This window comes from Heterocephalus glaber, unplaced genomic scaffold (assembly GCF_053883595.1).
Source record: "Heterocephalus glaber isolate CG9 unplaced genomic scaffold, H.glaber_assembly_v1.0 deba00001497, whole genome shotgun sequence".
Lineage (NCBI taxonomy): Eukaryota > Metazoa > Chordata > Mammalia > Rodentia > Bathyergidae > Heterocephalus > Heterocephalus glaber.
Window position 1 is genome coordinate 10,828,707 of NW_028258320.1, and position 26,973 is coordinate 10,855,679.

Consider the following 26,973-nt stretch of genomic DNA (forward strand, 5'->3'; position numbering starts at 1 on the left):
AGCATCCTCGTGTCCCCTGGGGTTTGAGATGCGTTTCCATGTGGTGGTCTTGTCTCTGGGCCGGGAAAGGAGTGGCTGGAGAGTGAGGCTTCTGGGGGAAGTGAGTGACCAAAGCTGTCCAGCTGTGTCCTCATGGCCACCTCAGGGAACTGGGAAGCAGTTGCTTTTACTGACAGTATGCTTTGTCGGTTATTTTTATATTTGTCTTCTGGTTTGAGCTCATTTAGGGGTTCACATAGTTACTCTGCCTACCAAATGAGGATACAGAACTAGGAGGCCAGGTTACTTGGGAATCGAGCAACCAGGGATAGTGGTGCACACCTGTAATCCTAGCATTTGGGAGGCTGAGGCAGGAGGATCGATGCCAGTTCAAGGCCAGCCTGGGCTACACAGTGAGTTCAAGGTCAGCCTGGAATACATAGTGAGACCCTGTCTCAAAAAGCTAAAGGGAAGCTGGGGATTTATCTCAGTGGTTCTGCTGTCCGCCTCCCAAGCGCAAGGTCCCAAGGTTGATCCCTGGTACCAAAAAAAAAAAAAACCCACAAAGGGGAAAAAAGGCAAGTTGCTTCTCATGTCTGCCTCAGTTTCCCCATCCATGGAATGAGGACAATAAGAGGACCTGGTGTTACTGTACCTAAGTGCTGAGAGCAGGGCCTGGCCTAGGAAGGCCCCAGGTGAGCACAGGCTGTCTGTATTGTTACTGCCCCAGCCCCGTGGCTATTTAAGTGCCACTGTAGGGCTGGAGCCCAGCAGTGATGTGCAGGGAACACATATTCAAGATGCTGTTTCTAAGGAGGCGCTTGTTCATCTCCTGCTCCCATGGTCACCTGGGTGATTATTGAAAGCACCTGTGTCCCCACTGGGTCTCCTGTTGGTCCCACGCATCCAGACCAGACCGGTTTGCAGCCTCTGGTTTCTGGTCCATGACGCGAGCGTTCAGTGACCTTTAGAGTAGCATGACCTTGCCGGCCTCACTGCACAGGTGCAGACCGCTTCAGGTGTTGCCAGCTCAGGTGGCAAGTGGTATGAGTGCATGTCACAAGCCCTGTTAGAGGAGTGGCGCTCCGAGTGCACACTGCCACCCCTCTCTGCCCTCAGCAGTGGCCTCCCGGGGAGGAGCCAGCCAGCCAGGTGGAGCAGGGGAGCATGGTGTCCTCGGGGAGCTCGACCGACTTCGAGACTGTTGCCTGCGACCAGTGCTTACCATGGCAGTGCCTTTCCTGCTGTCCCCTCCAGGCGTGGCTCAGGCAGGGTGGGGAGAAGCCACCCCGGAATTCAACCTTGAGCCCGCCCCTTTGCACCCCTCTGGCTGGCGGGCAGGAGAGCTGGATAGTGCCCCCTGGGGTGCTGCCTGACACTCCAGGTTCTCATCAAGTCCCAGAGTGCTCACTGTGGTGGGTGGGGTAGGAGTGAGCCTGTCCTCCCCCGTCTTCCCGGGGACCCATGTGACACACAGCAGGTGTGGGTTGTGTCTTGGAGCACGGTGTGCAGTGGAAACATAAGAAACAGAGCGAGACGGTGGGCAGTGCAGTGCCATCCTGCAAGGCGGTAATGCAAAAGAGCACTGATATCCCAGGAACACAAACACTAGCAGATGGTCCCCTACTTGTGTGGGAAGGGAATGGGCATCAAGAGAGATAAAGAAAATGAGAACCAGGAAAGAAATACATCACTATCCCATCCTACTACTTTTTTTTTTTTTTTTTAAATCTCTCTTGTGTTTTGAGACAAGATCTTACTATGTAGCTCAGGCTGGCCGGGAGCTCAAGGCGATCCTCCTGCCTCAGCCTCCCAGGTGCTGGGATTACAGGTGTGCACCACCACACCCAGCTCCTGCTCCTGTTTTTTTTTTTGGTACGGGGATCGAACTTGGGTCCTTGTGCTTGAGCAGCAGGCGGCAAAACCACTGAGCTAAATCCCCGGCCCTCCTGCTCCTGTTTTTGAGGGAAGATCCTCAGCGATGCCCCATCATTGAGCCTCCAGCATGGAGGTGGCTTCTGTGGGTCCATGCTGAGCTGGCCACCCCAGATGGCTTACCCCAAAATGACCTTGATATAGAATTATTCCTGCTGTAACGCTTTGGTTTGTCACTGGAAGTGAGGAGGAGCAGCTGTGGCTCACGGGACAGCTGATGCTGTGGGACACGGTGTTTCTAATAAGCATGTAGGTGATGGTGGAGTCAGAGGTGGACCCACACCTGTGTTAAATGTGGCATTTATTGCGAGTGTGCGTCAGCATTCTCACAGAGACCCACCTTCTCATCATAGCCATGGTAGAAAGCATGGGTGGTCATCCTTTAAACAGTTAATTAGGGGGACAGCGTAGGTTCACTGAACTTTAGATGACGTAGAATGCAAGCTGTCAAGACAGGGAAACAGGAGCTTTTAGCTTCAGGAAGACAAAATCCTGCCTGGGATCAGGAGCGGCTGCTGTGGGGTGGGGTGGGGTGGGGTGGGGGTGGGGGGGAGGGAGTGAGTGCCTCTCGGTGGAGAGCAGCCCGGTAGGACCCAAGGTGTGGTAGGAAAGAGCTCAGCACGTGCCTGCTTCAACAGCCTTCCAGCCGTAACCGAACTGGATTTCAAGTTTGAGGTGTGATGCTAATGCTGAAAAAGAAAAGATTTGGTTAGTTAAAAAAAATTACAGGTAGGGGCCAGGGATTTAGCTCAGTGGTTCTGCCGCCTGCCCTCAAGCACAAGGACCGGAGTTCGATCCCTGGTACAAAAAAAAAAAAAAAAAAAAAATTACAGGTCAAATGAATATTTACATAGGATTTACTGGCTGGGCAGCCAAAACCTGAAATAAAAAATGCTCCAAATTCTGCAATTTGTGTGTGAGTGGACATCCAAAAGGCTTTGGATTTTAAAGCATTTTAGATTTTGAATTTTCAGATTAAGAATGTTCAGCTTGTATATTATTAACCATGTTTATTGTGGCAAATTTAGAAAACGCAAGTAATGAAAAAGAAAATAAGTCGTAGCTAATCATATTAACTGGTGATAACCACTATAAAACTTTCTTTTTCATGAATGAGAAAAGGGATTTTTTTGGGTGGTGATATTGAGGATTGAGCCTAGCTCCTTCACACTGAGCTATATCTTTATCCCTTTTTTATTTTTTATTTTGAGACATGCTCTTGTTAAGTTGCCCAGGCTGGGCTTGAACTTTTTTTTTTTTGATACCGGTGATTGAACTCAGGACCTTGCGCTTGCAAGGCAGGCGGGGAACCACTGAGCTAAATCCCCAGCCCAGGGCTTGAACTTTTGATCCTCCTGCTTCAGCCTCCTGAGAACTGGGATTATAAGCATGTACCATCATACCTAGCTAAAAGGGATCATTTTTATTCTCAGTACGTGTTTGCAGCTCACGAAGTTCACGTTCGTCTCGGGGAGCAGGTACATGTCCATAACACTGCCTGTTTCTTTTTCAGTCTCCTTCCCTTCCCCCTCTATCTCTAAATCCCCTTCCCCTGTTTTCATTCTTACTGTTATTATTAATCTTCGCTCATGTTCATGACATATAATATTTACATGCATTGTGGGGTTCTGGTACCTGGACAAGGCAAATCTCAATTCTCCCTACTTCGCCTTCCCCTCCTCCTCTCCCCTCCCCCCTCAGTCTCCTGGACCCCTTCCCATTGGCAAGAGATCTAAGCCCTTGTTTCCTTCTATCCATCCTTCATTTTGTGTTACTCAAATGAGAGATACCATGTGGTGTTTAAGCTTGTGTGTCTGATGTATTTCAGGTGCATCCATTTTTCTATAGTGTCTCAAGTTTATCCTTCTTTACAGCTGGATAGTATTTAATTATGTAAAAATACCCCATTTTCTTTATTCATTCATCTGTTGATGGACATACAGGCTGTTTCCAAGACTTAGCTGTTAGGAATTGTGCTGCTGTAAACATTGGTATGCATGTATTGCTGTAGTATGATGCTTTAGCTCTTTGGGAAGATCCCTAGAAGGGGAATAGCTGAGTCATATGGGATTTCTATTGGTAGTTCTTCGAGAAATTCCCACACTAATTTTCATGGTAGTTGTACTAGTTTACATTCCTACCAACAATGAGGGAGGGTTCCTTTTTCACTACAGCCTCTCCAGCATTTGTTATTCTTTGATGTTTTGATGATTGTCATTCCATTCTTTCTGGTGTAAGACGAAATCTTAGCATTGTTTTAATTTGCATTTCTCTAACGGCCAGGGATGGTGGACATTTTTTTTAGGTGTTTGTTGGCCATTTGTACTTCTTCTGAGAAGTGTCTGTTCATTTCACTTGCCCATTTCTTGATTGGGTCTCTTGTTTTAGGTGATCTAATATTTTGAATTCTTTATATATTCTAGATATTGGTCCTCTGAGGAATAGCTGGCATAATTTTTTCCCATCTTGTAGTTTGTATCTTCACTCAACTAATTGATTCATTTGCTGTGCTGAAACTTTTTAATTTGATGTAATCCCATTTGTTGATTCTTGCAGTTCTTTCTTTCTTTCTTTCGGTACTGGGGATCAAACTCAGGACCTTGTGCTTTCAAGGCAGGCAGCAGAACCACTGAGCTAAATCCCCAGCCCTCTTGTTATTTCTTATGCACTTGGAGTTCTGTTTAGAAAGTCCTTGCCTACACCTATGATTTCGAGTGTTTTACTTCTTTTTTCTTTTGGTACTAGGGATCGAACTCAAGTCCTTGCACTTGAGCAGCAGGCAGCAAAACCACTGAGCTAAATCCCTGGCCCTACTTATTTTTTCTTTCAGTAGGTTTAATGTTTCTGTTTTAATGTTTAAATTTTTGATCCATTTTGATTTTAGTTTAGTACATGGTGAGAGATATAGTTTCAATCTTCTGCAAACAGATGGTCAGTATTCCCAACACCATTTGTTGAATAGGCTGTCTTTCCTCTAAGATATGTTTTTGGTCCCTTTGTCAAAGAATAAATAGCTGAATGTGTCTGGGGATGTTTCTGTATCTTCTGTTCTGTTCATCCACGTCTGTTTTTTGTGCCAGTACCATGCTGTTTTTATCACCGTTGCTTTGTGGTATAGCTTGAAGTTTGGTTTTTTGTTTGTTTGGGTTTTTTCATTTCCTTTTTTTTGTTTTTTGAGACAGGGTCTTGCTATGCAGTTCAGGTTGGCCTTGACCTCAAACTCACTATGTAGCCCAGGCTGGCCTTGGACTCAGAGATCCTCCTGCCTCAGCCTCTCAAGTGCTGGGATTACAGGCATGCACTAATGCACCCCGCAGAAGTTGGGTATTAATGATGCCTCCTGCTTTGCTATTACTGCTAAAAGGGATTGTTTGTTTGTTTGGAGACAGGGTCTCACTATGGAGCCCAGGCTGGCCTTGAACTCTTGAGGATTCTCCTGCTTCAGCCTCCCAAGTGCTGGAATCACAGGCATGCACCCCCATGTCTGGCCAAAAGGGATCTTTTTTTTTTTGGTGCTGAGGATCGAACTCAGGACCTTGCACTTGGGAGGCAGATGTGGCGCCACTGAGCTAAGTCCCAGACCCAGAAGGGATCATTTTTATTTTTATTTATTTATTTATTTATTTTGGTACCAAGGATCGAACTCGGGTCCTTGCACTTGCAAAGCAGGAGGCAAAACCACTGAGCTAAATCCCCGGCCTCCTAGAAGGGATCATTTTTAATGGGTGTGCAGCATTGCTCTTAGGGTTTCTGTCACCCGTTCTCCTTGACTGGGATGCAGGGATTTCCTGATTTCCCATGGAATAATGCCACAGTGCCTGTCCTTAGGCACAGGTCTTCCTGCACTCTTGTGCCATGGGATAGCTTCCTGGACATGGTGTGCTGGGGTCCAGGGTTTGAATGTGTTTAGGGTGTCTTAGTCACTCCTGGGTCTCTCCTGGTTCGCTGTTTGGACCGGCTTGCTCAGAACCACCTGGGAGGGTCTGAAGGAGGAAGCATGCGCACCCTGGTCTCCTGGATCAGAACCAGGGCTGGGTTGATCCCTGGAGGTCCTTTTGCTTGTGGGTTTTGTTCCTGTTCTTTTTCTTCTGAGGTGCTGGAGCTGGAACCCACCCTGTTGGGCTTTGGCCTGTGGTGGGTGTCATCTTCTCAGTGCTCAGTCTTCCACGCTGCCAGGCAGGGATGTGGAGACCACATCTGTTCCTGCCACCCCTGGGACAGCTGTGACATGAAGATGGGCCAGGGGGACTCCGAACGGGAGCTGTGGGTGGTGCTGGGGACTCTCCGTGCCATCCACTGTGCTACCTTCTGTCACCAGGGTCGCTGTGGGGCCGTGCCAGCTGGGCTGGGAAGGGAGCAGTGAGAAGTGGTCAGGACAGACAGCACATCCTTCTGCTCTTCTCAGGGGGACTTTGCTCACTCCTGGGGCTGAGATACCACTGCAGTGGGTGTGGTTGGGCACCCTGGGCCCATTGTCTTCCTGTCCTGGCCAGAAAGAGGAGCTGCTTCTGCCTTCGGCCATTGTGTGCCAGGCGTGGAGCGAGGGTGCCAGGTGACTGGGTGGCCTCCCGGTAGTGGCGAGAAGATGCGGAGGAGGCCTTTGGTCTTATTGTCTGTGTGGTTCCCAGACATCACTGACGTCACCTCCCATGGCCAGGGAGTTGTCCTCCAGAGACCACAGGTCCACATGTGCCGCTTTGCCACTCTGTGGGTGGCACCCATGGGCATGGCTCAGGTGTGGACAGCCCAGGATGAGCTCTTTGCTGGGGTCGGCCCCAGGAGGCCACTGTGACAGTCAGGGCTGCTCTGTGGTTTGCACTCTGGTCTGTACATCTAGAAGAAACAGCATCTGTTCACTCATGCAGGCTGACACACTGAGTTGTTGTGGCATCAGGGTGACAGTCCGCCCTAGGAAGTGGCTGACTTGGGCCTGGTAAGTCATGCACTAATGTGGCTATGTAGAGATGAGGCATCTGCAAAACGATTCCGAGGAAGAGATTGATTCTGTCTTACAAAAGGGAAAGGCGAGGTGAGGGTCAGTCTCATGAAGGAGGTAACTGGAGACTTTGAGGATTGTGTAGAAGTTTGTCAGGTCATGGTAGATGCGCCCCAGGCAGAGCACCAGATGCCTGAGGACACACAGCAAAGCAGGAAAGAGCCGGATGTGGTGGGTGATGGGCACTGTGGTGACGGACAGGGGCCTGGTCGAGGAGGCACTGAAGGAGAAAGCTGGCAAAGGAGTCAGATGCCGTGCCGTGGGACTGGGACTGCTGGCCCTGCAGACCTGACCTCCACCTCTGCTTCTGCTGCTTTGGAGCTGTGAAGCTCAGGCCGCACTGAAGGCACATAGCAGGGGCCTCGGCACATAGATCCGATTCTCCAGAAAGGCTCATTTCTCCCTCTGCTGCTGTGGGGAGACTTGTTGACTTGATCCTGTTGAGCCACTGGGAGCCATAGAAGGCTGTGGAGCATAGGGTTGATAAGATTCTATGGCTTTGCTGTCATGCTTGTGTCTGTTTCAGACAAGTGCCATGGTCCAGTAGAAGATCCCTTGTGTGGAGGGTGGAGGGGGTGGAGACCCAGGCCAGGGCTGGCCTGGGAAGAGAAGTCTTCCTGCCACCCCCCCCCCCCGGATCCCCCATTATCAGTGGGGCTGAGTGCCCAGGCCCTGGCAGAGGTTTTGTAGGAAGTGGCCCTGGTTTGAAACATGTCCCTGGGTGCTGACTGTTCCTGACGCCCCACAGGGCTGGGCACTCAAAGGGTGGGAGTTGGACATGAGAAAGTGGAGAGGTGCCAGGCCAGGCCAGCGAGGGGTGCAGGTGCTCTGGCTCTGTTACGACCACTTCCTGAGTGTGCCTCAGAGCTCATGCACACCGTGTCCTCCGGTCCTCCCAGCAACCCCAGATGAAGGTCTGTTACTTGTCCCCATTTATAGATGAGAGTACTGAGGCACGGAGAGGAGAAGTCACTCCTCTGGAGCCCAAACCTAGTGGTCTGAGTTTCACCCTGGGCTCCTGGAATCCTGAGACTACTGAGCTGCGGTAGAAAATTAGAACAGCCTTCCTGGTTATGAGGTTTGAAGTTTTTCCCTCCTTCCTTCCTTCCTTCCTTCCTTCCTTCCTTCCTTCCTTCCTTCCTTCCTTCCTTTCTTTGTGAGATAGGGTCTTATTATATAGTTCACGTTGGCCTTGCTCTTGGCGATCCTCCTGCCTCAGTCTCCCAAGTGCTGGGATTACAGGCGTGCACAACACACCTGGCAGAGGTTTGGAGGTTTCAGACACTGTTTTTGCTGGCGGATTTCAGTGACCCATATGGCAGAGCACCTGGGCGGGGAGTGCTGCTCAGTGGGGGAACCACTGCTTTGGACCACTGGGAGAGCCTGGTGGTCAGCTGTCCTGGATGCTGCAGGAGCAAGAGTCCTTTGTTGCTAAGGAGACTGGTTCCATGCTGCCCTTGTCCCTGCCAATCGTGAGGCTTCCTGATAGGTCCCCACCTGTGTCCCCGCACACCCAGCCCCCTCCAGATTCTCCGGAGACATATGTGGCACCTTCCAGAGGTCAGGAATGTGCTCGATGCACCTCAGGTTGTTGGCGCTCCCTCCTGGGTGGCAACAGGGACCTCAGCCCTGGAGGTGGGCATGAGTCTGGCCCCTGATGGTCAGTGTGCTGGGGTGCCAGGATGGGGGTGGTGGTACCCGCTCTGCTGTTGCGGCAGTCAGGAGGCCAGTGGAGAGCAGCTCTCCCGCAGCTGCGCGCTCCTTTGCAACATCTGTTAGGAGGAAGGTCTTGGGGTCACTGCTGTCTCTGCCTAGATTTCCCTTCCCAGGTCTTTGCCCAGCAGCTGCCTTCACTGCCTCACCTTCTGCCTGTCCCTCCCAGGCATGCACAGGCCTGTTGGGAGCCAGGCCTAGAGGGGTAGGGGCCACTTCTTCAGGAGTACAGGGCAAGTCCTGGCTTGAAGGGACAGACCTGGGCCCTGCCTCGTGACTCATGTGCCCTCGGGAGCTGCTCCTGCATGGGTGCCAGGTGGTGTCATCTGGGGGTCTGATTAAAAGATAACTTTACTGGCAGGAGGAAGCAGACAAAGCTTTGCAGGCTTTAATAAGCAAGCCTGAGGCTGCTCCTGCTGCCTTCTCCACCCTTTCCCTGCCCTCTGTGCCCCCCACCCCAAGACTCTATCTTCAGATTGCTGCTGCTAACCCCAGCTGCCTGCTGTTGAGGGTTTTGAAGTCCTAATGAGCACTTCCCTGATTTGCTTTCCTCTTCCTCCCTCCTCCGAGTGAAAAAGAGCCCCAGGGAACTGCAGAGTCCAAGTGGTGCAGCCGGAGAGGCAGGAGGTCCAGGCCTTTGGGGAGGTCAGGTGCTGTCCCTGGGCTGATGGAGGAGGCTGTCTTGGCCTGGGGAGGAAGGCAGTTTGTCCCAGCAGGAGCTGCCTGGAGGCCAGGCTTCCTTGAAGCTGTCTGGGTGGCCCCAGCTCCTGGACCCTGAGAGGGAGTCAGGACCTTGGAGGGTCCCTGGGGAGGCCGGCAGGGCTGAGCTGTCTGTGGGGAGTGGAAATGGTGGGAGGCCCTGTCCGGAAGTTCCCACACCTGGGGACAGAACCCTCTGGTAGGATATCTTCGACTTCCTGCTGTGCTTCTTATCTTTGACTAGGTCCTTGTTTGGAGAATCACACACTTTTGGTTAATTTTTCACTCTATCACTGAGAAGTGATACAGTGATTTTTTTTTCTCTTATTTTTGAGACAGGGTCTTGCTATGTAGTTCAGGCTGGCCTTGAACTCACTAAGTAGCCCAGGCTGGCCTCAATCTTGGGACAATCCTCCTGCCTCAGGCTTCTGGGCTCTGGGATTACAGGTGTGTGCCACCATACCCAGCTTTAGTTTTTTTTCTTTATGTGTTTGCTTAAACATTACTTTGTTAAAAGATTTTCTTAGGAAGTTTCCCTTTCTGGGCACCCAAAACGCCTCAGGGCTCTTGTAATGTCGCTTGCCTATTTTGAAATCAACAGTTAAATGGCAGCAGTTACTTGAACTATTTCTCTGGGCAGTGGGAAGTATTTTTCTTCAGTTTTTTCTGTTTTTATTTTATTTATTTATTTATTTATTTATTTTGGTACTGGGCATCGAACTCGGGACCTTGTGCTTGTGAGGCAGGCACCAGCACCACTGAGTTAAATCCCCAGCCCTGTTTTTTCTGTTTAAACAAAAAAAAACACCCCTTTTTTTCAGTACTGAGGATTGAACCCAGGGGTGCTGTATCACTGAGCCACATCCCCAGTCCCTTTTATTTTTTATTTTGAGACAAGGTCTTGCTAAGTTGTTCAGGTGAGATTTGAATTTGTGATCCTCTTGTCTTAGCCTCCCAAAGTCTTGGGATTACAAGAGTGAGCCACTGCACCTGGCTTTAAACAAATGTTTTGTGACACTAATTCCTTTCTCCGGTGTTTTGTTTTGAAAATGTTCCAGTCCACAGAGAGGGAGAAAGGAGGATACAGATGAGGGTTGGTGGGGTCTTCACTAGGCCACCCCGTGTGCCTTTTCCCTCTCTCTCCATGTGCGCACACAGGATTTCCCCTTGATTCATTGGGAAAGAAGCTGTAGCCCTCAGGACAATTCACCCCAGACCCTTGGTGCCTTGTTTCTTCACAGGTGTCAGGGACATTTCCCGCGTGGGTGACATTGCATTGCCATTGTCCCACCCATGAAATTCAGCCCTGATACAGTAGCATCTTCCTATCTGTAGTTCTTTTTTCTGTTTTCTTTCTGGAGTTGGTATTTGAACCCAGGGCCTCACACATGCTAGGCAAGCCTGTACCTCCGCCATGGAAGGCTGCCCCGCCAGCCTTACAGTCCTTTTTAACCTCCCTAATTGAGGTGTACATGCCTTCTATAGGTTTTTTAAAAAATCACAGCTGTAATACACACGATGTTTGGTTGTTTTATAAGAACATGGAGTATAAAGTTGGTTATGGTGGTGCACATGTCTTAGGGCACATTGTTAGGTCAGAGCCCTCTACACACTCTTGACACCTCCCAGGCAGTCTTAGACATCTTGAAACTTGGGAGGCCCGGGGAGATCTGTCTCCTCTCTCTGCAGAATCTGAAGCCAGAACAGTCGACAGACTTTTCCATTACCCCTGCTTTGAGGTTGGCTTCTGTGTTCTGAATTTTGTTGGTTTATGAAATCTGACTCCTCCAAGTCTGGACATTTTAAACTATCCTGCTAAATTCTTTTTAGTACCCAGGGCTCAAATATCCCATTGCGTGGGGGGTCATGGGTCATTTGACATCAAACAGAGAAAAGCCACTGGCCTCGGCTGCGAACCTCACGTCTGCTCACCTCTCCCCTCGGGGAGTGGCAGGGGGCACCCACTTTGTCAAAACTGCTTGCTTCTCATCGCTAAGTGCTGCCCACTGTTGTCCCTTGGTTTTTGGTCCCAATCTCCCTTTAAATTTCCCCTGTACCTCATGATCACCCTTGGGGCACATCATGTGCCCCACCCCAGACTCCTGTTGCCCCCTTTTGTGGCTCTCGGTTCCTCCCTGCCTGCCACATTTGCTGGACTCATTGCAGCCCAGGCCAGAGGCAGGAGAAATCAGGGGTCTAAGGGGAGGGTGTCGCGCCCAGTGTGGAGGCAGGTGTGGTGGCCAGAGTAGAGTGAGCCGGGTGACTGGCTTCCCTGAGCCAGTGCTGGCTTCTCACAGGGCTCAACTAAGGACCCCAGAAGAGAAGTGGGGCGCGAGCTGTGGCAGGCAGAGGAAGGACGTGGCCCTGTCCTCAAGCCTGTCCCTCGAGGTGGGCTGGCCAGCTCTTCCTCCTGGAGCAAGCAGAGACGGAGCAAGACCCCCCCCCCGTGGACAGGCACTGAAGAGATCCCCAGAAGGTGTGAGGGCTGCCTCAGCCCCGTGTATTTGGAGGAAGGGGTTATTTGGGCCCCATCTCAAAAAAAGAAAAAGAAAAAGGTTTATTCTTTGCTGACAATGCAGCATGCACATTCACGTAGAAAATTCAATTAATGAAGAAGAGAAAGGAAAAGCACACAACATCCCAGAGGCAGCCCTATTAACACTGTGCTGGGGGAGATGGAACTCTTCCCCAGTGTAGGCTGAGTGTTCTCTCCTTTCGCCTCAAGTCTGGGGGACGTGACCTCTCCATCACCTAGGAGGGCCCAGCTGTCCCCTCCCCAAACTCCCAGGCAGTGCTGCCTACAGAATTTGAGCCCACGGGCTGTGGTTATTTCTTGTTCCTTTGTACTCAGCTCCCTGAGCTTCCGTGGACTTCTGTCCTCCTGCCCCAAAGCCCGGGGCGGTCACAGCTGTGTCTGTCTCCCTGTAGCATTCAGGGACCGGCTGTGGATGTCTGGAGGCCCAGGGACTCCCAGACCCTTTGGCTGCCCTGGCCCTGGGTTTGAACAGCAGTGGGCACCTTGGTTTCCAGGGCCACTGCTGTCAGACACGGCTGATGGCCTCCTGTGACCTTGTTTTCACGTCAGTAAAGAGGGGCTGGCAGTATCTGTCGTCACGGCTGGACAGGGTCACAGAGGAATAAATGACCTGGCAGATAAGGAGGATGCAGCAGGTTATTGGGACCCTCCTGGTATCCCACCAGCTCGCATTTCTTTCCCCTTCTCTCTCTTTTTCTGGTCTTGATACTGGTAGGTGGGCAAGTGTAAGCAGCAGGCCCAGAGAGGCAGCCCAGGTGCCCGAATGACGGACATGCCAGTGTTGGAGGTGTGCAGGAGCCAGTTCTGGTCTCTGTTGAGTGCCCTGCCCCTGCACCACACAGCACACTGGTCTTGCCGTTCATTCTAAGGTTTTTGTTCCTTCACCCATTTTCCACCACCTTCTTCTTCTAGTCTGAGAGAGGCAGAAAACCATGGCTCTAGATTCAGCTTTGTTTGGTTACCTCTCTGGGTCATTCATTCAACAAACCCTTGCTTTTCTTTCTTTTTCTTTTTTCTTTTGTTTTTTGAGGCAGGGTCTTGCTCTGTAGTGCAGGGTGGCCTTGACTCACTGTGCAGCCCAGGCTGGTCTCAGACTTGCGGTGATGCTCCTTCCTCAGTCTCTTCAGTGCTGGGATTGTAGGTGTGCACCACTACACCTTCCTAAAATAGTGTTTATTGTATACAGTGCGATGCTTTGAAATGCAGCATGACCCTGTGAGGGATGGTGGGGGGTGCAGAGCTAAGTAAGAAAATGTCCCAGTGCCTCAGACCCCACAGTTTGGAGTGGGTGGCAGCTTGTAAACAGCCAGCAGCAATACCATGCACAGGGGCTGTGACAGGGGAGCGTAGCAGTGCCTGGCCTTGTGGGAGTCTCAGTTTCCCCTTCAGTCCCATGCTGGCCTCACTGATCTGTGCAGTCCCTGTGTTTTCCATGACTCCCTGGTCTCAATGTTCTCCTGGAGGTTAGAGCACATCTGGCATCAGCCAAAACTGTGTCGAAAGTGCTCCTGGGTCAGACAGAGAGCAAGGCGCCGTGGAGTTCTACCAGTTCATCTTTTCTCAAGCCATTGCTCCTTCTCCTGTGGCCCGACTGCATTGCTGGGCACGGCTGGGGAGTGTGATCTCACAAGTCGCTTGGCTTCTTGCTCTGTGCTGGTGCTAGCCATCTGCTTATGGGTCATGGGGTAGGGAGAGGTTGAGGGCACACATCAGATGTGCCACTGTGACCAGAGCCAGGATTGGGTGTGATTCCCTGGGTAGCTGCTGGCACCCTGGATCCTGAGGCCGATGGGCGTGTCTGTCTCCCACTTGTGGACTGGGAGGTGCAGAGCCAGCCTGTAGGAAGAGGCAGGAAGCACATGCCCATGAAGCCATCCTGGTCCAAAGGCTTAGGTGAAACCAGGCCTGGTAGGTGTCAGCCAGAACCATAAGGAGGCCCAAGCAGGATGAGAGTAGAGCAGCTGCTTCCTGGTAGGGCACCTGGGGAGGCTCTTTGGAAAGCTCCCATCTGACCTGGGCATCAGTGTCTAGGAGGGCTGGAGCAGCCCAGGGAGACCCAGGGAGATGGCAGTGCGAGGGCTGCTTCATTATCAGCTGGAAGAAAGGAGACCTTGGACGCCAGGGAGCTCAGAGGTAGCACAGAGCTGGGCCCTGGGCAGCACGCTCTGGAGGCGATGCTTGCCAGTGGTCCGGTGACTGCAGGACTGTGCCAGCGCTCCCTGCAGACACTGAAATGTCAAGTGCAGTCTCACTTGCTCTTCTCTGGGCCCTCAGAGATGAGGGACCATCGGTGCAGAGGTCCTTGGGAATAGGTAGCAGAGCTGGGACCCCAGAAACCCAAGGTGGGTGAAAAATAGTTGAGCTGGCAGAGGTGACGCCAAATCACAGCAGGGGAGAGGAAGAAACAGCAAAGGAGGGCGAGGAAGTAAAACAGTGGGTAGGCAAGCAATGGAGCTCTCCCATCTGAAGATGTCCTGGTGGGTGATCCTATCTCTGTGACAGTCCTGGCAGGAGGCACCCACTTTGCCAAACCGCCTGCCTTCTCTTCGCTAAGTCATGCCAGCTGTTGACTCTTGGTTTTGGTTCCAGTCTGCCCCCAAATCTCCCCTGTACCTCATGATCAACTTCGGGGCATGTAGCATGTTCCCTCAGACCCCTGTTGTTTTCCTTTTGCAGCTCTGGGTGCCTTCCTGTCTGCCACATTTGTTGGGGTTCATGTTGAAGTAGTGGTCCAGGTACGGTTAGAACAGCTGGGGTGCGTGGAAGTCACTAGTCCTCTCGAGTGGATGTTGTTGACTTTTGGATCTGCTCTTTTAAGATGGTCCCCATCTCTGGTCCCTGTCCCCAGGAGCCAGTAGTGCCCTTCTTTGTCATCATATCCAACAACCATGTCCAAATAAATACCCACTACCATGCTCTAGCTACGTCCCAAGACCTGCCCAGGGTGCTCATGTGGCAACTTCTGTCTTCCTCCCGTGACATCTTGCCATCCACCCTCCTCATGTCAAGAGTGCGATGTACAGAGGTGACACTTCCTGTCCCTGGCCCTACGTGACCCTTCCTGGGTCTGGAAGCGGGATCCTGCCCCATCTCCCAGCTTGGCAGGTGACCTGTTGTTTGGTAACTCGACACTGCCTTGCTAATTATCTCTTGAGGTCACAGTGCACACTTGTCACCACCCATCCAACAGGACCACAGTCTGCGACTGGGCCAACTGGTTCTGCCACTGTTCTGGGCACTCAGGGGAAACAAGTGGCCTTTGTGGTGAGCGTAGACGGAGGGCGGCACTGTCAGCAGCAGGGCAGCCAGCTTAGGGTAGGGCCCCGTAACACATCCCCGTTTTCTCCATTTGGGGGCCCAGGGTTGTAGGAACTTGTGTCCCCTTTCTGTTGCTAGTGAAGACTGTTTTCTGATGACTTGTATCAAGGGACTTCATTGGTTCTTGTGCTTGTCCCAGGTTACCTGTGGGTCATGGACCACCTTTATGGCCAGCTGTTTACCTTGTTCCCTTGAGGTACTAACCAGAACTGAGACCCTGGGGACTTGAGTGTTGCTGCAATTCAGCAGTTCTTCCTCAGTTTTCTTTTCTTTCTTTCTTTTTTTTTTTTTTGTACGGGGATAGAACTCAGAACTCAGGACCTTGTGCTTGCCAGGCAGGCATGGTGCCACTGAACTACATCCCCGGCCTTTCCTCAGTTTTCTTGAAGCAGTACCTTTATCATTTCCCTCAAACACCCCTTCCCCCAACATATGTTAGATGCCCTTGGTTCAGCTTCAACACAGGAAGCTTGAGAGGAGGATGTATTTATTAACAGGTTGTCTCAGGATGCCATTTGCTTGACAGAGTGACGATGTGATAGTGGATTTGGGCACATTCTTACCTGTTTTTTGAGAGTATTTTAGGAGGCTCCAGAATGGCCTTAGAATGCAAAAGAGTCTGATTTTTAAAAAATGGTTCCAGAAGAATCCATGTCATCAACTATGCCCTGACGCTCTGCCTGATAAATACTAGTAATACTTTTAATCCCCTGGTCATCTGACCCTAGTCATACGGGACCTCTGCTGTCCTCTCTCATGGTTTTCTGCACATTCTCTTGTGCCACTTCCTGCCTCAAGACCTCACAGTCGTCCCAGGGGAGGGTGTGCTGACACAGCCAGCTGCGGAAGAGAGGAGAGAGCTGTTCCCTCCCACGATGACCCCCCTCGTTGGGGGGCTCCTGCATCTGCCTCCTCCTAGTTCACTTGGCTCTTCCTCTGCTTTTCGTTTGTTCTCTTCCGGTGCTCCCGACAGGCCTCCCCACTGGCCTGTCTCATCTTTGATGTTGTCACCATGGACAAAAAACTCTTGGAAAGGGAAAGAACAAGTTGTAGACTCAGAATGTTTGCCTGCGAGGAAAATGCATGTTTGTGCAAAATCCTGTCTGACAGTTTCCATTGCAACAAAGAAGTTGGGAGCCTAGCAGGCCCTAGGAAATATGAACATTGGCACTTTGTTGGGCTGCATGCTGATGGTACCCTGATGTCAGCCCCGTGTGCCACCAGAGATCTGAGTTTTGCAGATGAAATCGCTGGCTGGCTACGGGTGGCTGCTGTTGCCGCAAGCACACACACAGCGTGTCACTTCGGAGCCTGTTTGTCTGTCCCTCAAGGTCTCCTCTTTGTTTTTCTGAAATGTGATGAAATGGAACGTGCTTTTAAAAATAGATATTTTCTGGAGATGGCCTGGCTGGGATTATTGGCTGCAGGCCCTACTTCTGCCCCATGAGTCCCTTATCTCATCGTGGCTGATGGGACACTGGCAAGGGCAGCTTGTATTTTTTTCTTTTTTTTCTTACTAGTCTTTCCAAACATTCTTACTAGTCTTTGATCAGTTATTTATTTACATGCAAGCTAAAGATTCAATAGAATCCTTTAACCATGCTAGTTTCTTTTTGCTTAACAACATTTAAAAAATTTTTTCAGATTATCAGAGCAATATAATGCTTATTAACATGTTCATGATCGGGCCATAGTTCGTATGTTTCGCTGCCAGGCAGCTCTGAACCACCAGTGGTACACACATGACTGTCCTGTTAGAAGCATGGGTGCTTCAAATCAGCAGGAACACATTAAAAGGAGAAAGACAAAAGAGTCTGGAACAATACATAGTAGAAATTTTGGCTTTCCTCTTAAGTACGTGCTGGAGTCCTGTGGTTGGCAGAGAAGTTAGGTGATCTCATCTAGTGCTCATCAGGTGGGGAAGGGCTGGCTGCTTTGTAGGGTTGGCAGGTGAGAGGGTTTAGGACACTGTCTTAGTCACTTTTCTCAATGCTGGGACAAAAGACCCACAATTTAAGGAAGGAGAGGTTTATTTTGGCTCACATTTCAGTTCATATTCAGCTGGTTCCCAGGCAGGATGGCATGGCAGAGGGGCATGGTGGAGGAGAGCTGCTCATAGCATGGCGGACAGGATGCAGATAGGAAAAGAGGAGCCAGGAAGGAGATAAAACCTTTTAAGTTATGTCCCCGGTTATCACCTCTTCCCACGAGACTCACCTCCTAACAACATATTTAGCTGTAAACTCATCAGAGGACTACTTCACCAGTGAGTATAGTGCCCCCATGATCCAATCACCTACCCAAAGCCCCACCTCTGCACCCATTAGGCTTCAGGGGGACCTCCAGATATAAACTATAAAATTCTGCCCTTGGCCTCCAGAAGACTTAGGCACATTTCTTTATGCAAAATGCATTTAGTCCATCTCTCAAGAGTTGCCAAAGTTCTAGCAGTTCCATTACCACTGCAAAGTCCAAGTCCAAAATCTTCTGAGACTTAAGGAAACCTTTTATCTGTGAGCCCCCGTAAAAACCAAAGAGAAGGTTAAGCACTTCCAACAGACAATGGTGCACGGTAAACATTCCCATTTCAAAGGGGAGGAATAGGGAGATAGAATCCAATGGGACCAAAAGCGAGGCTGAAACCCAGAAGGGCAAACATTAAATCCTGTAGTTCCTTGTCCAGTACCCTGGGCAAGATGTGATATGAACACTGAAGGGGTTGGGCAGCTCAGTCCCTAAGGCGTTGCCAGTGGTTATAGCCCTCGTGACTTCTGTCTTGGGCTGGCTTTGCTTATTCCTTGTAGCTCTCTCCTCAGATGTTCCACATTCCTGGGTCTCCAGCTTTCTAGGGTCTCCACTGCACCTTTGGCTTCATTCTCACACTGCCTTCTCAGGGGCGCACTGCTTGGCTTCCCAGCCCTTCTGTTGAAATCTGGGAGAAAGCCTCCCAGCCCCTTACAACTCTTGCATTTAGCATACCTATAAAACCAGCACAATGTTGATGCTCCCAGGGTCTGCTGCCAGCTTGAGCAGTAGCCAGGCCCCCTTGAATTGTGGCTGCAGAGGGCTCTCAGTGCCTGGATGGCTGAGGACTGTGAACCAAATCCCAGGGAACCAATTGCCTAGGCGGCCCTTCTTGAGCAGAGTGCCGTGGGGCTCTCTTCTTAAAGCAAAGTTTTTCACTTTTGCAATTTTGATCCTAAAAGGGATGGGGCCTTGCTGATTCTTGAGGCACCCTTAAGTCATTTTTCCTACATATTGTCCTGATCCAAAGTACTTGGCTTTTTGGGTTGTTTTTTTTTTAGCACAGGGATTGAACTCAGGACCTTGCTCTTTTGAGGCAGGTGGCGGAACCACTGAGCTACATCCTCAGTTGTTTTTTTCCCCTTTTTTGAGACAGGGGCTTACTATGCAATTCAGGCTACCTTGAACTGATTATGCAGCCCATGCTGGCCTTGAATTTGCAGCAGTCCTCCTGCCTCAGTTATCAGAGTGCTGGGATTACAGGCACATGCCACCAAGCCCAGTCTTGGCTTCTGTTTAATGCTAATCTTTTCAGCAACCAAACTCTCCTCTGCTCTGTCTTTTTTTTTGAGAGAGGAAAAAGTTTTTGTTGAGTGAGATTTAACCTAGAATGTGATACGCATCCAAGGAATCTGCTAGAGATTGCAGTCACAGGATTCCTACCCCCTGAATATCAGGCAAGTAGATGGCACCCATTGCATCACATATATTGCATCCTGACTTCACCAGGGATGGAGTGGCCATCAGCCTTAGCTTGGCTTTGTCTAGAGGAAAAACTGACTTCTTATATCTCTGTGGTAGAAGGTATTTTGCAAAGTGCCCACCAAAATTGGGCTTGGCCCTAGCACTGAAATGAGGAGACAAGGGGGCTATCTTCTTTTTCTTCTTCTTCTTTTTTTTTTTTTCCCTTTCCTTAAATTCTTTTATTGGTACATTGTAGGTATACAACACATTTACATTTCTCATTGGGAACTTGTACCTGTACATGATGCATCTTGGTTCTTATTTTTTCCCCATTCCCTACCCTCCCTTCACCCCCTCCACCCTTCCCTATTTACAAAGACTTTGTTTCCTTTTTTTCCATTTCTCATCATTTTTCCTTTCCCTTCTTTCCTTTCCCCTGCCCCTCCCACTTCCCCTACCCCTTTGGACCTTTTCTTCCTATTTCGCATTATCAATTATTCATTCTAATCATCGGTACATTTTAGGTATACAATATAATGACATTCATCATTGGAAATTTGCACCTTTACATAATCTCTCTTAGTTCTCATTTTTCCCCCTTCCCCTGCCCTTCCTTCAACCCCTCCATCCCTCCCTATTTATAAACACTTTGTTTCCATTTTTTCATTTTCTCATATTAATTTCATTCCCTTCTTTCCTTTCCCCTACCCCTCCCACTTCCTCTTCCCCTTTGCCCCTTTTCTTCCTATTTCCCATTATCTATTACACCCTTTAGTCCTTGTTTACACTTTCAGTTTCTCACACTAGAGAAACTGTTCGGTATTTACACGTGTGTCCTATTTATTTCACCTAAGAGTATGGTCTCAATGTGCATCCATTTAGCTATAAAAATTTTATTAGTATATTTTAGATATACATAGTGATAACATTCGTCATAGGGAATTTGTACCTGTACATGATATATCTTGCTTCTTTTTTTCCTACTCCCCTCCCTTTAACCCCTCTTTCCCTCCTTATTTACAAAAGCTTTGCTGCCATTTTTTCTCTTCTATTCTTTTTTTTCTTTTCTCTCCCTCCCCCCTACCTTTATGGGTAATTTCTTTCTGGCAAAACTGAAAACTTAAACTGGGCTTTTTGCTCTTGATTTTCAGTGTAAACCTAGCTAAAAGCCCCCAAAAGTGTCTATGACATAGCCTCAATATTGAGCTGCCTTGAAATTTCCTCCACCGGATTAATTAGTCCAATGCCCTTAGTCTCCCACAATCTCACAGCATGATCAAAGTGTAGACAAAAATTTTTTCAGAGCATAACACACATCTTTTGGAGTCCAACTGCCAATGGAGCCTTTGTAACCAACTGAAAGTTTATGAGCCTGGTCTTTACCTTCTGACTTTTTATCAGCAGTCTGGTCTTCTGAGCTCTGATCAGTATGGCACATCAAGCTCCAGCATTCTGGGGCTGCTTCTCTGTAGCCAGCTTTTCTGAACCCTTCGAAACTCCTCCCATGAACCAGTTCCAAAGGCTTCTGAACCACATGGTTAGGCAGCAGCTCTGCAACAACCCCACTCCTGGTACCAAAATCTGTCTGCATTAGGTTCACTAGAGGAGCAGATTTAATTTAAAATGTGTATGATTATATAAAGGATTTACTAGGCAGACGTACATTGGCTGCCCTTGGAATCAGGATGATTCTGTGTTGGAAAGCCGAAGAGTCTGTGTTGGAAGGCTGAAGAATCTGCACTGAAAGCCTGAAGGAACTGGAGATATATGTCCAAGGGTAATCCTGAAGACTGGAGCTCCTCCAAAGAAGCAAAAGGGAAGATTTCCTTTTTTTCCCCTCCAGGAAAGTGTATTAGTTGATGCCTCTGGTACTAGAAGAAGATAGTTAAATATCAGCTACAACCGTGTGACCAGTTACAGGAATGTAGATTGCAGTTGTCACAAGTATATTTTTCCTAGGCATGTATCTTTGTTTTCTTTAGAACATAGTGTTGATAGATTTAATATCAATTCTTAAGTTTTAAAATCTATATTGTAATGTTTTGGTTATGAAATGTTAGAAGAGTAAGCATCACTGAAAGAAAAACTGTGCCTTCTATTCTGGGGAGAGAATGAGTGTGTTTCTGTTTGTATGCAAGATAGTTGTATCATGTTAGTTGTAATTATGAACTTTTTTGTATTTGGAGACTAAAGGTGGCTTAAGGAGATATGTCTGATTGTCAAGTTGACAAGGGGTGGATTGTGATCATTAATTATGATCATGTCAACTTGAATGGATTAAGAAACACTTAGCATACCCCAGCATCTAGGAGGCTGAAGCAGGAAGATTGCTGTGAGTTTGAGGCTATCCTGGGCTGCATAGTGAGTTCAAGGCCAGCTTGAACTACACAGTGAAACTATCTCCAGAACAAAACAGAATGGAATGCCTAGCAAATAACTGGAGCATAGCTAGTTCTGGGTGTGGCTGTGAATGACTGACACATAGGCTGCAAACTGAAGAGGGATGACCCACCCAGGATGTGGGTGGCACCAACCAATAGGCTTACAGCCTGGATGGAATAAAAAGGGGAAGATGAGGCTTTCCTTTTGCTTCTTTGGAGGAGCTGTGGTCTTCACCATGGCCTTTGGAGGTTTCTCTATGTTTCCAGGGGAGACTCTTCAACCTTCCATTGTAGACCGTTCGGCTTTCAAATATGGACTTGCACCAGGCTCTGCAGTGGGCTCCATGCCTTCCACCAACTGGATCCTTCAGCTCTCCAAGTCGCAGACAGCCATTTGGCATCCTTCTGCTCCCTGTTTCACAGGTGGCCTTTGTAAGCTTACCTAGCAAACCCTTTCTATAATCATATCTATGTATATAGTAACTAAAGACAGGGCTTAGAGGTGGGTGTATCAGGTTATTTTCCGTGTGGCAAATTGATCTTGGGCTAGTTCCTTGGCTGCTGAGATACTCAGGATTCTTGCTATAAAGTGGGGCTCACAGCAGTCCTTCTACCCTCAGCGTGCTGCAAGTTTTAAGTAAAACAATGCTGCGTGTGACAGTTTTCCATGGCTGCTTTTGAGAGTGGCTCTCTGGAGTGGAAAGGGCTACAGAGCCTGGCCTGACTGAGCATGGGGAAAATGTTTGTAACTCTTAGTTTGCTTGGGCTGCAAACTTTGCTTGGCTGTTGGCTTAAGTAACATAGACATCTGTGGTCTTAGAGTTTTGAAGGCTGCAAGGCCAAGGTCAAGGTCTGGCAGGGTTGGTGTCTCCTGCCTGAAGCCTCTCTCTGGCTTGCAGCTGGTCCCCTTCCTCCCTGATCTTCCCTCTCTGTCTGTGCCCCGATTGTCTCTCCGTCCAAGGGCACCAGTCATGTTGGGTTCGTTTTAATTCAATCACATTTCTAAAGACCCTGTCTCAAATACACCTGTATTCTGAGGTGCTGGGAGTTAGTGCTTCAGCATAAGATTTTTGGGAGAATGCAGTTCTGCCCATTAACAGTCACCATTACTGCTCCTTGGTAGCTGTATAGATAGTGACAAGCGTCCAGACAGCGGCCTTGGGAGGCCAGGCGCTTCGGGGAAGGGCCGGTTTAAGGACTCAGGAAGCACCGACAGTGTGGGCTGTACAGGAAGGACTCTTTGAGAGTCCCAAACCAGCTGCTTCTCAGCGGTTCAGAGCAGCGTTTTAAAAATTTGGATTGCTGGAAAGGCTGACTCGGGAGAGGAAGGGGTCCTGAAACTGGGCATTCTAATGTGATTCTGATGAATTTATGGTAATAATTATAGCAATTAGTTAGAGCTGTTTTCTGGTCAGCTTTGGAAGTTGGATGATTGTCCCACCCTTTGGGTCCCATAGCCAGCAGGAGGTGTCCAGGTGTTGGCTTGGGGTAGTTTCCCTCCCCAAAGGATCAGTGCTCCTGTCCTCACTGTAGGGTGCTCCCTCAGGGTCCTCCCTTCTTCCCTGTGACCTGCCTATAGGAGTTGAGCTTAGCTCGTGATGAACTCCTGGAGCTGGCCCCACCACATGTGGGACTTGGCTGAGCCGGGACCCGCTCTGGACATCTGGAGAATGTCAGGGTGGGTGGCATAGGGGTCCCTGGGGCTCTGAGAGGCTGACTTGGGCCTAGATAACCTCCATCTAACCCTGACTTCAGATCATCACTGTTTGTCCAGCACAGGGGCCGAGGACAACAGTCATGGTCATGCAGGCCTCGGGCCTAGTTTGGGAGAGGGCTGGGCCTGTTTTTGCCCTCAGGGCTCTCGGCAGATGGCCAGCAGGCCAGGAACTGCGGGAACACTTGAGTCCTCGTGCGCTGGCCCATGTCCTCTCCACGTGCTGTCCTCTGTGGTTGTGGATGTGAATTTTGTTTTTTTTCTTCCTACACAAAATAAGGAAATATTTTCTCTTGTTACTCAAGATCGAGGATGTCTCCTGAGGGCTGCCCTTGTGTAAAAGATAACCCATATCCTTTTGTGCATTCGAAATGCTTCTCTGGTCTCCTTCCCCATTTCCTGTGGTTGACTTGGGGCGGTCTGAAAACATTGAATGACCAGATTTTGCCCAAGCTGGGGCAGGGGAACCTCCTTTTCCTGCATTTGTTTGTTTATTTGTTTTGTTTTTGAGACAAGGTCTCCCTATGTAGTTCAGGGTGGCCTTGAACTCACTGTGCAGCCTAGGCTGACCTCAAACTCGCAGTAATCCTTCTGCCTCATCTTTCTGAGTGCTGGGATTACAGGTGTGCACACCATGTCCAGCTTCTGCACTTGATGGAAGAGTGACTGGAACATGTTTTGTGAGCTGGGAAGATACGATTGATCATGCACTCAGCTGGAGGTAAATGGGAGCACCTGGATCCCCAGAGATACTAGGTGTAAAGGTGGAACACCAATGCTTTGCTTTAGGGTTTTAGGCAGAAGATCCTTGAGACATGCCATTTTGATTTGGAGGGATTGGGGCATGGCTGGTACAAGGAGTCTCCCTGCCCGAGTGTGTGGCGCAGTGGGTCTGCAGCCAGATTGTACCCTGCTGTGAGTGTGGCAGAGAGAGACACTTGCACCCTGAGTGAATTTCTTTTTTTTTTTTTTGTACTGGGGATTGAACTCAGGACCTTGGGCTTGCGAGGCAGGTGCGGTGCCATTGAGCTAAATCCCTGGGCACTGAGTGGATTTCTGCAGGGGCATGTGTACAGCTGCCCTTTTTGCAAAACACCACCAAGGGTCCCTGCAAGGCCAGCGCTTGCAAAATTCACACTAGGCATCCTCCCAGCATTTAGGGAGGCTGAGACAGGAGGATCACACGTTCATGCCCCATCTGGGCAACTTACCGAGAACCTGTCTCAAAATAAAAAATAAATTAAAAAGGGCCTGGGGATGTAGCTCAGTGGTAGAGCACCCCTGGGTTTGAGCTCCAAGTATCACAAAACAAAACAACGGCAGGTGCTGTGTAAGGGGAGGCGAACCCAGAGGATGTCTCAGGTTCAGGCAAAAGGACACCTTGGCCAGAGGAAGACCTGCCACTGGCTGCTCAGAGTCTTCTTAGATTCTATTTCTTGCGGCCACAAAAGAAGGATTCGTAGAAAAAGATAATTGTGCTTTTATTTTCCCCCTCCAAGGGCTTTTTCAGTCCCAATCATGTAAAGAATTTGGGAGAAACAGATTGGATTTTAGTGTTTAATTCCAATTACCAGTTAATTACAGTGGGCTTGCTGAACACTGGACATCATAAAATTCTGTCTGTGGAGGTGGAGTCCAGTGTGGGTGGGATGTGGTCTTCCCCAGCCTGGCCACTTCGGGCACTCTTGCTCCATCGAGGGTACCTTTCCCGTGAGCTGAGCGTGGCTTCTTTGAGTGCAGTGCTTCCTTCCAGGTGCACCTTTGCTTTTCTGGCCTCATCCAAGCCCTTCTGTTCCCTGGTGGAGAAACCAAGGCCAATCAATTACCTGCTTCATTGGCTTCATAGCAGAATATCTTTCACTTCCAAATGACCAAATCACAGATTTCTCTGCCTTTGGAGTACTCCCCGAATTGGTGAGATGGACCCACCCCACAGCCTCTCTGCTTCTGGCTACTCCTTCTCCTGCTCCTCCTGTTCCCCAGGGAATACTTTCTGTGTCCCTTCCAGAAATTCTTACCCTTTCTCCTGGCTTCCGGGTCTACTTCCTGGAAATCTGTCCTGCACTGTTTATAGAGTCCTAGAACCGCCCCTCTTTCCCTCTGCTTTTTCTTAGCCGAGGGCTTCACATTACCAGCCCAGTGACCCTGGCTTGTCACTGGCTTCCTCTGGGCTTGGTGGAGCGATTGATTCCCAAGTGGACTGGCTTGGCCTTAGACTTTCTCCCTGGCTCCAGAGTCATTTCTGAGGGTCTACAGGCTGCTTTGTGGATGGGGTTTCTCTGGTACATTCAGTCTGATGTGTCTCAGTGACCTTCTGCCTCTGTTGACGGTGTCACCTTCCAGGGCAGTCTGGCCCAGCACTGACGTCCACTCCTCTCTCCTACTGCCTCCTTCCTGCTGTCAACCATGGATATGCCAGATCCCAGGGTTGAGCGGCTGGCGCTCTCACTTGTTGGACCAGTGTTGGATTGTGTGAAGGTAGGCATGGCTTTGTTTTTTTTTTTTTTTTGGTGCCAGGGTTCGAACTTGGGACCTTATGCTTACAAGGCAGGTGGCGGCACCACTGAGCTAAATCCCCGGCCCAGGCTTGGCTTTTGCCACTCAAGGATCCAGAGAGTTCGGTTGACTGTAATGGAGAGGGATGCGGGTAAAGCTCTTGCTTTTTCTTTTTTCTTTTTTCCTCACAGTATTGAGGGTTGAATCCAGGGCTTCATGAATATTAAGCAAGCTGAGGTGTAATCCTAACCATATTATATTGTATTGTCTTGCCATATATATATATATATATATTTGGGAGGGGCTGAGACAGGGTCTTGCTTTGTAGTTCAGGCTCCCTTGAACTCACTGTATAGCCCAGGTTGCCCTTGAACTTGCAGCGATCCTTCTGCTTCAGCCTCCCAAGTGCTGGGATTACAGTCATGTGCCACCATGCCTGGCTCTCTTCTTTTATATATTGTGTTATGTTATTATATTTTGAGAGTGCTGTAGGTCTCACTAAGTTCCCCAGGCTGCCCTTAAGCTTGTAATCCTCCTGCCTCAGCCTCCTAGTCTGAGCTACTCTGCCTGGCAAGCACTTGCTGACTGAAAGGAGGGAAAAGACTGGGAATGACTAGCAGGGAGGGCCCCCTGGCCTGCCTGAGCTGGGCATAAGCATCATTCACCAGCATGGTTTTCAGCACCTGGCCTTCAGTTTGCCTGGCGTGGCCAGCTGTGTCACACAGACCATACAAAGGCTTGAGCCTCAGTGTACAGATGAGGCGCTGAAGAAATGCGGAGTGGCCAAGGCAGGAACACCCTGGGCTGCGCAGCTCTGACCTTGTGTCCCTCCCAGGGTCCTGGTACTGAGTCGCCTTGGCTGCCAGTGATTCTCAAGCCCGCAGAGCAGATGAGGAAGGCAGAATGGGCTGCTTTCCTTGTGGTTGCCCTCTTCGGCCTTTGTGGACAGAATGTCCCTGACCTGTCCAGTGGGTGTCATGTCACCTTCCTGCCTATGTCAGGAGCTCCGGCTGTTCCCAGAGTTGTGATTTCCTGCGTCCGTCTCCTCAGTTTACCTTGAACTGAGATGAATGGAACATGGCTATGCAGGGGATGACGTGCGAGACTGCAGGGAGGAGACAGCATTTACCTTTCTTTTGCATTTGGTCTCAGCATCAGAATCATGAACAGATTCCAGAAACTTTATTATCTCATTTCATTTCCTGGCACTTTCTGAAGACCCGGGAGCGGTCTTCTTTAGCTTGTTCTTGAGATTGTACTGGGCGTCCCTTAGGGGACCCAGAGGTGTAGCAAGGTCAGAGGGGTCAAAGCCAGGACTGGCGAATGAAGCTGGCACCTGAGGTGCATGGCAGTGACCAGAATGGCCGCTCTAGTGCTTGCTTTCTTCCTGCCCTCTGTTGAGAGGTGGCCTTGACCCTAGTGCTGAGCGCTGGCCGTAAGCAGACACTTGCTGACCAGGGCCACTTCCCAGCCCTTCCAGGAGCCCCTTGTGGCTCCT

General features: G+C 49.7%; 1 protein-coding gene across 6 annotated transcripts in view; it reads left to right on the plus strand.

The window, feature by feature from the left end:
• Nucleotides 1-26,973, plus strand: part of Dlg5 (discs large MAGUK scaffold protein 5) — a 134,362-nt gene that overhangs the window by 13,384 nt on the left and 94,005 nt on the right. The window contains exon 1 of one of the 6 annotated variants that reach the window (XM_087184672.1): nt 20,998-21,697. The exons of 4 other annotated variants lie outside the window; for them this stretch is intronic. In XM_087184672.1, coding sequence (XP_087040798.1) covers nt 21,388-21,697 — 310 coding nt within the window. In that variant the 5' untranslated portion in view covers nt 20,998-21,387. Of the gene's footprint in view, nt 1-20,997; nt 21,698-26,973 lie in introns of those variants that run through there. One more of the 6 variants, XM_021259674.2, reaches the window with a different exon arrangement.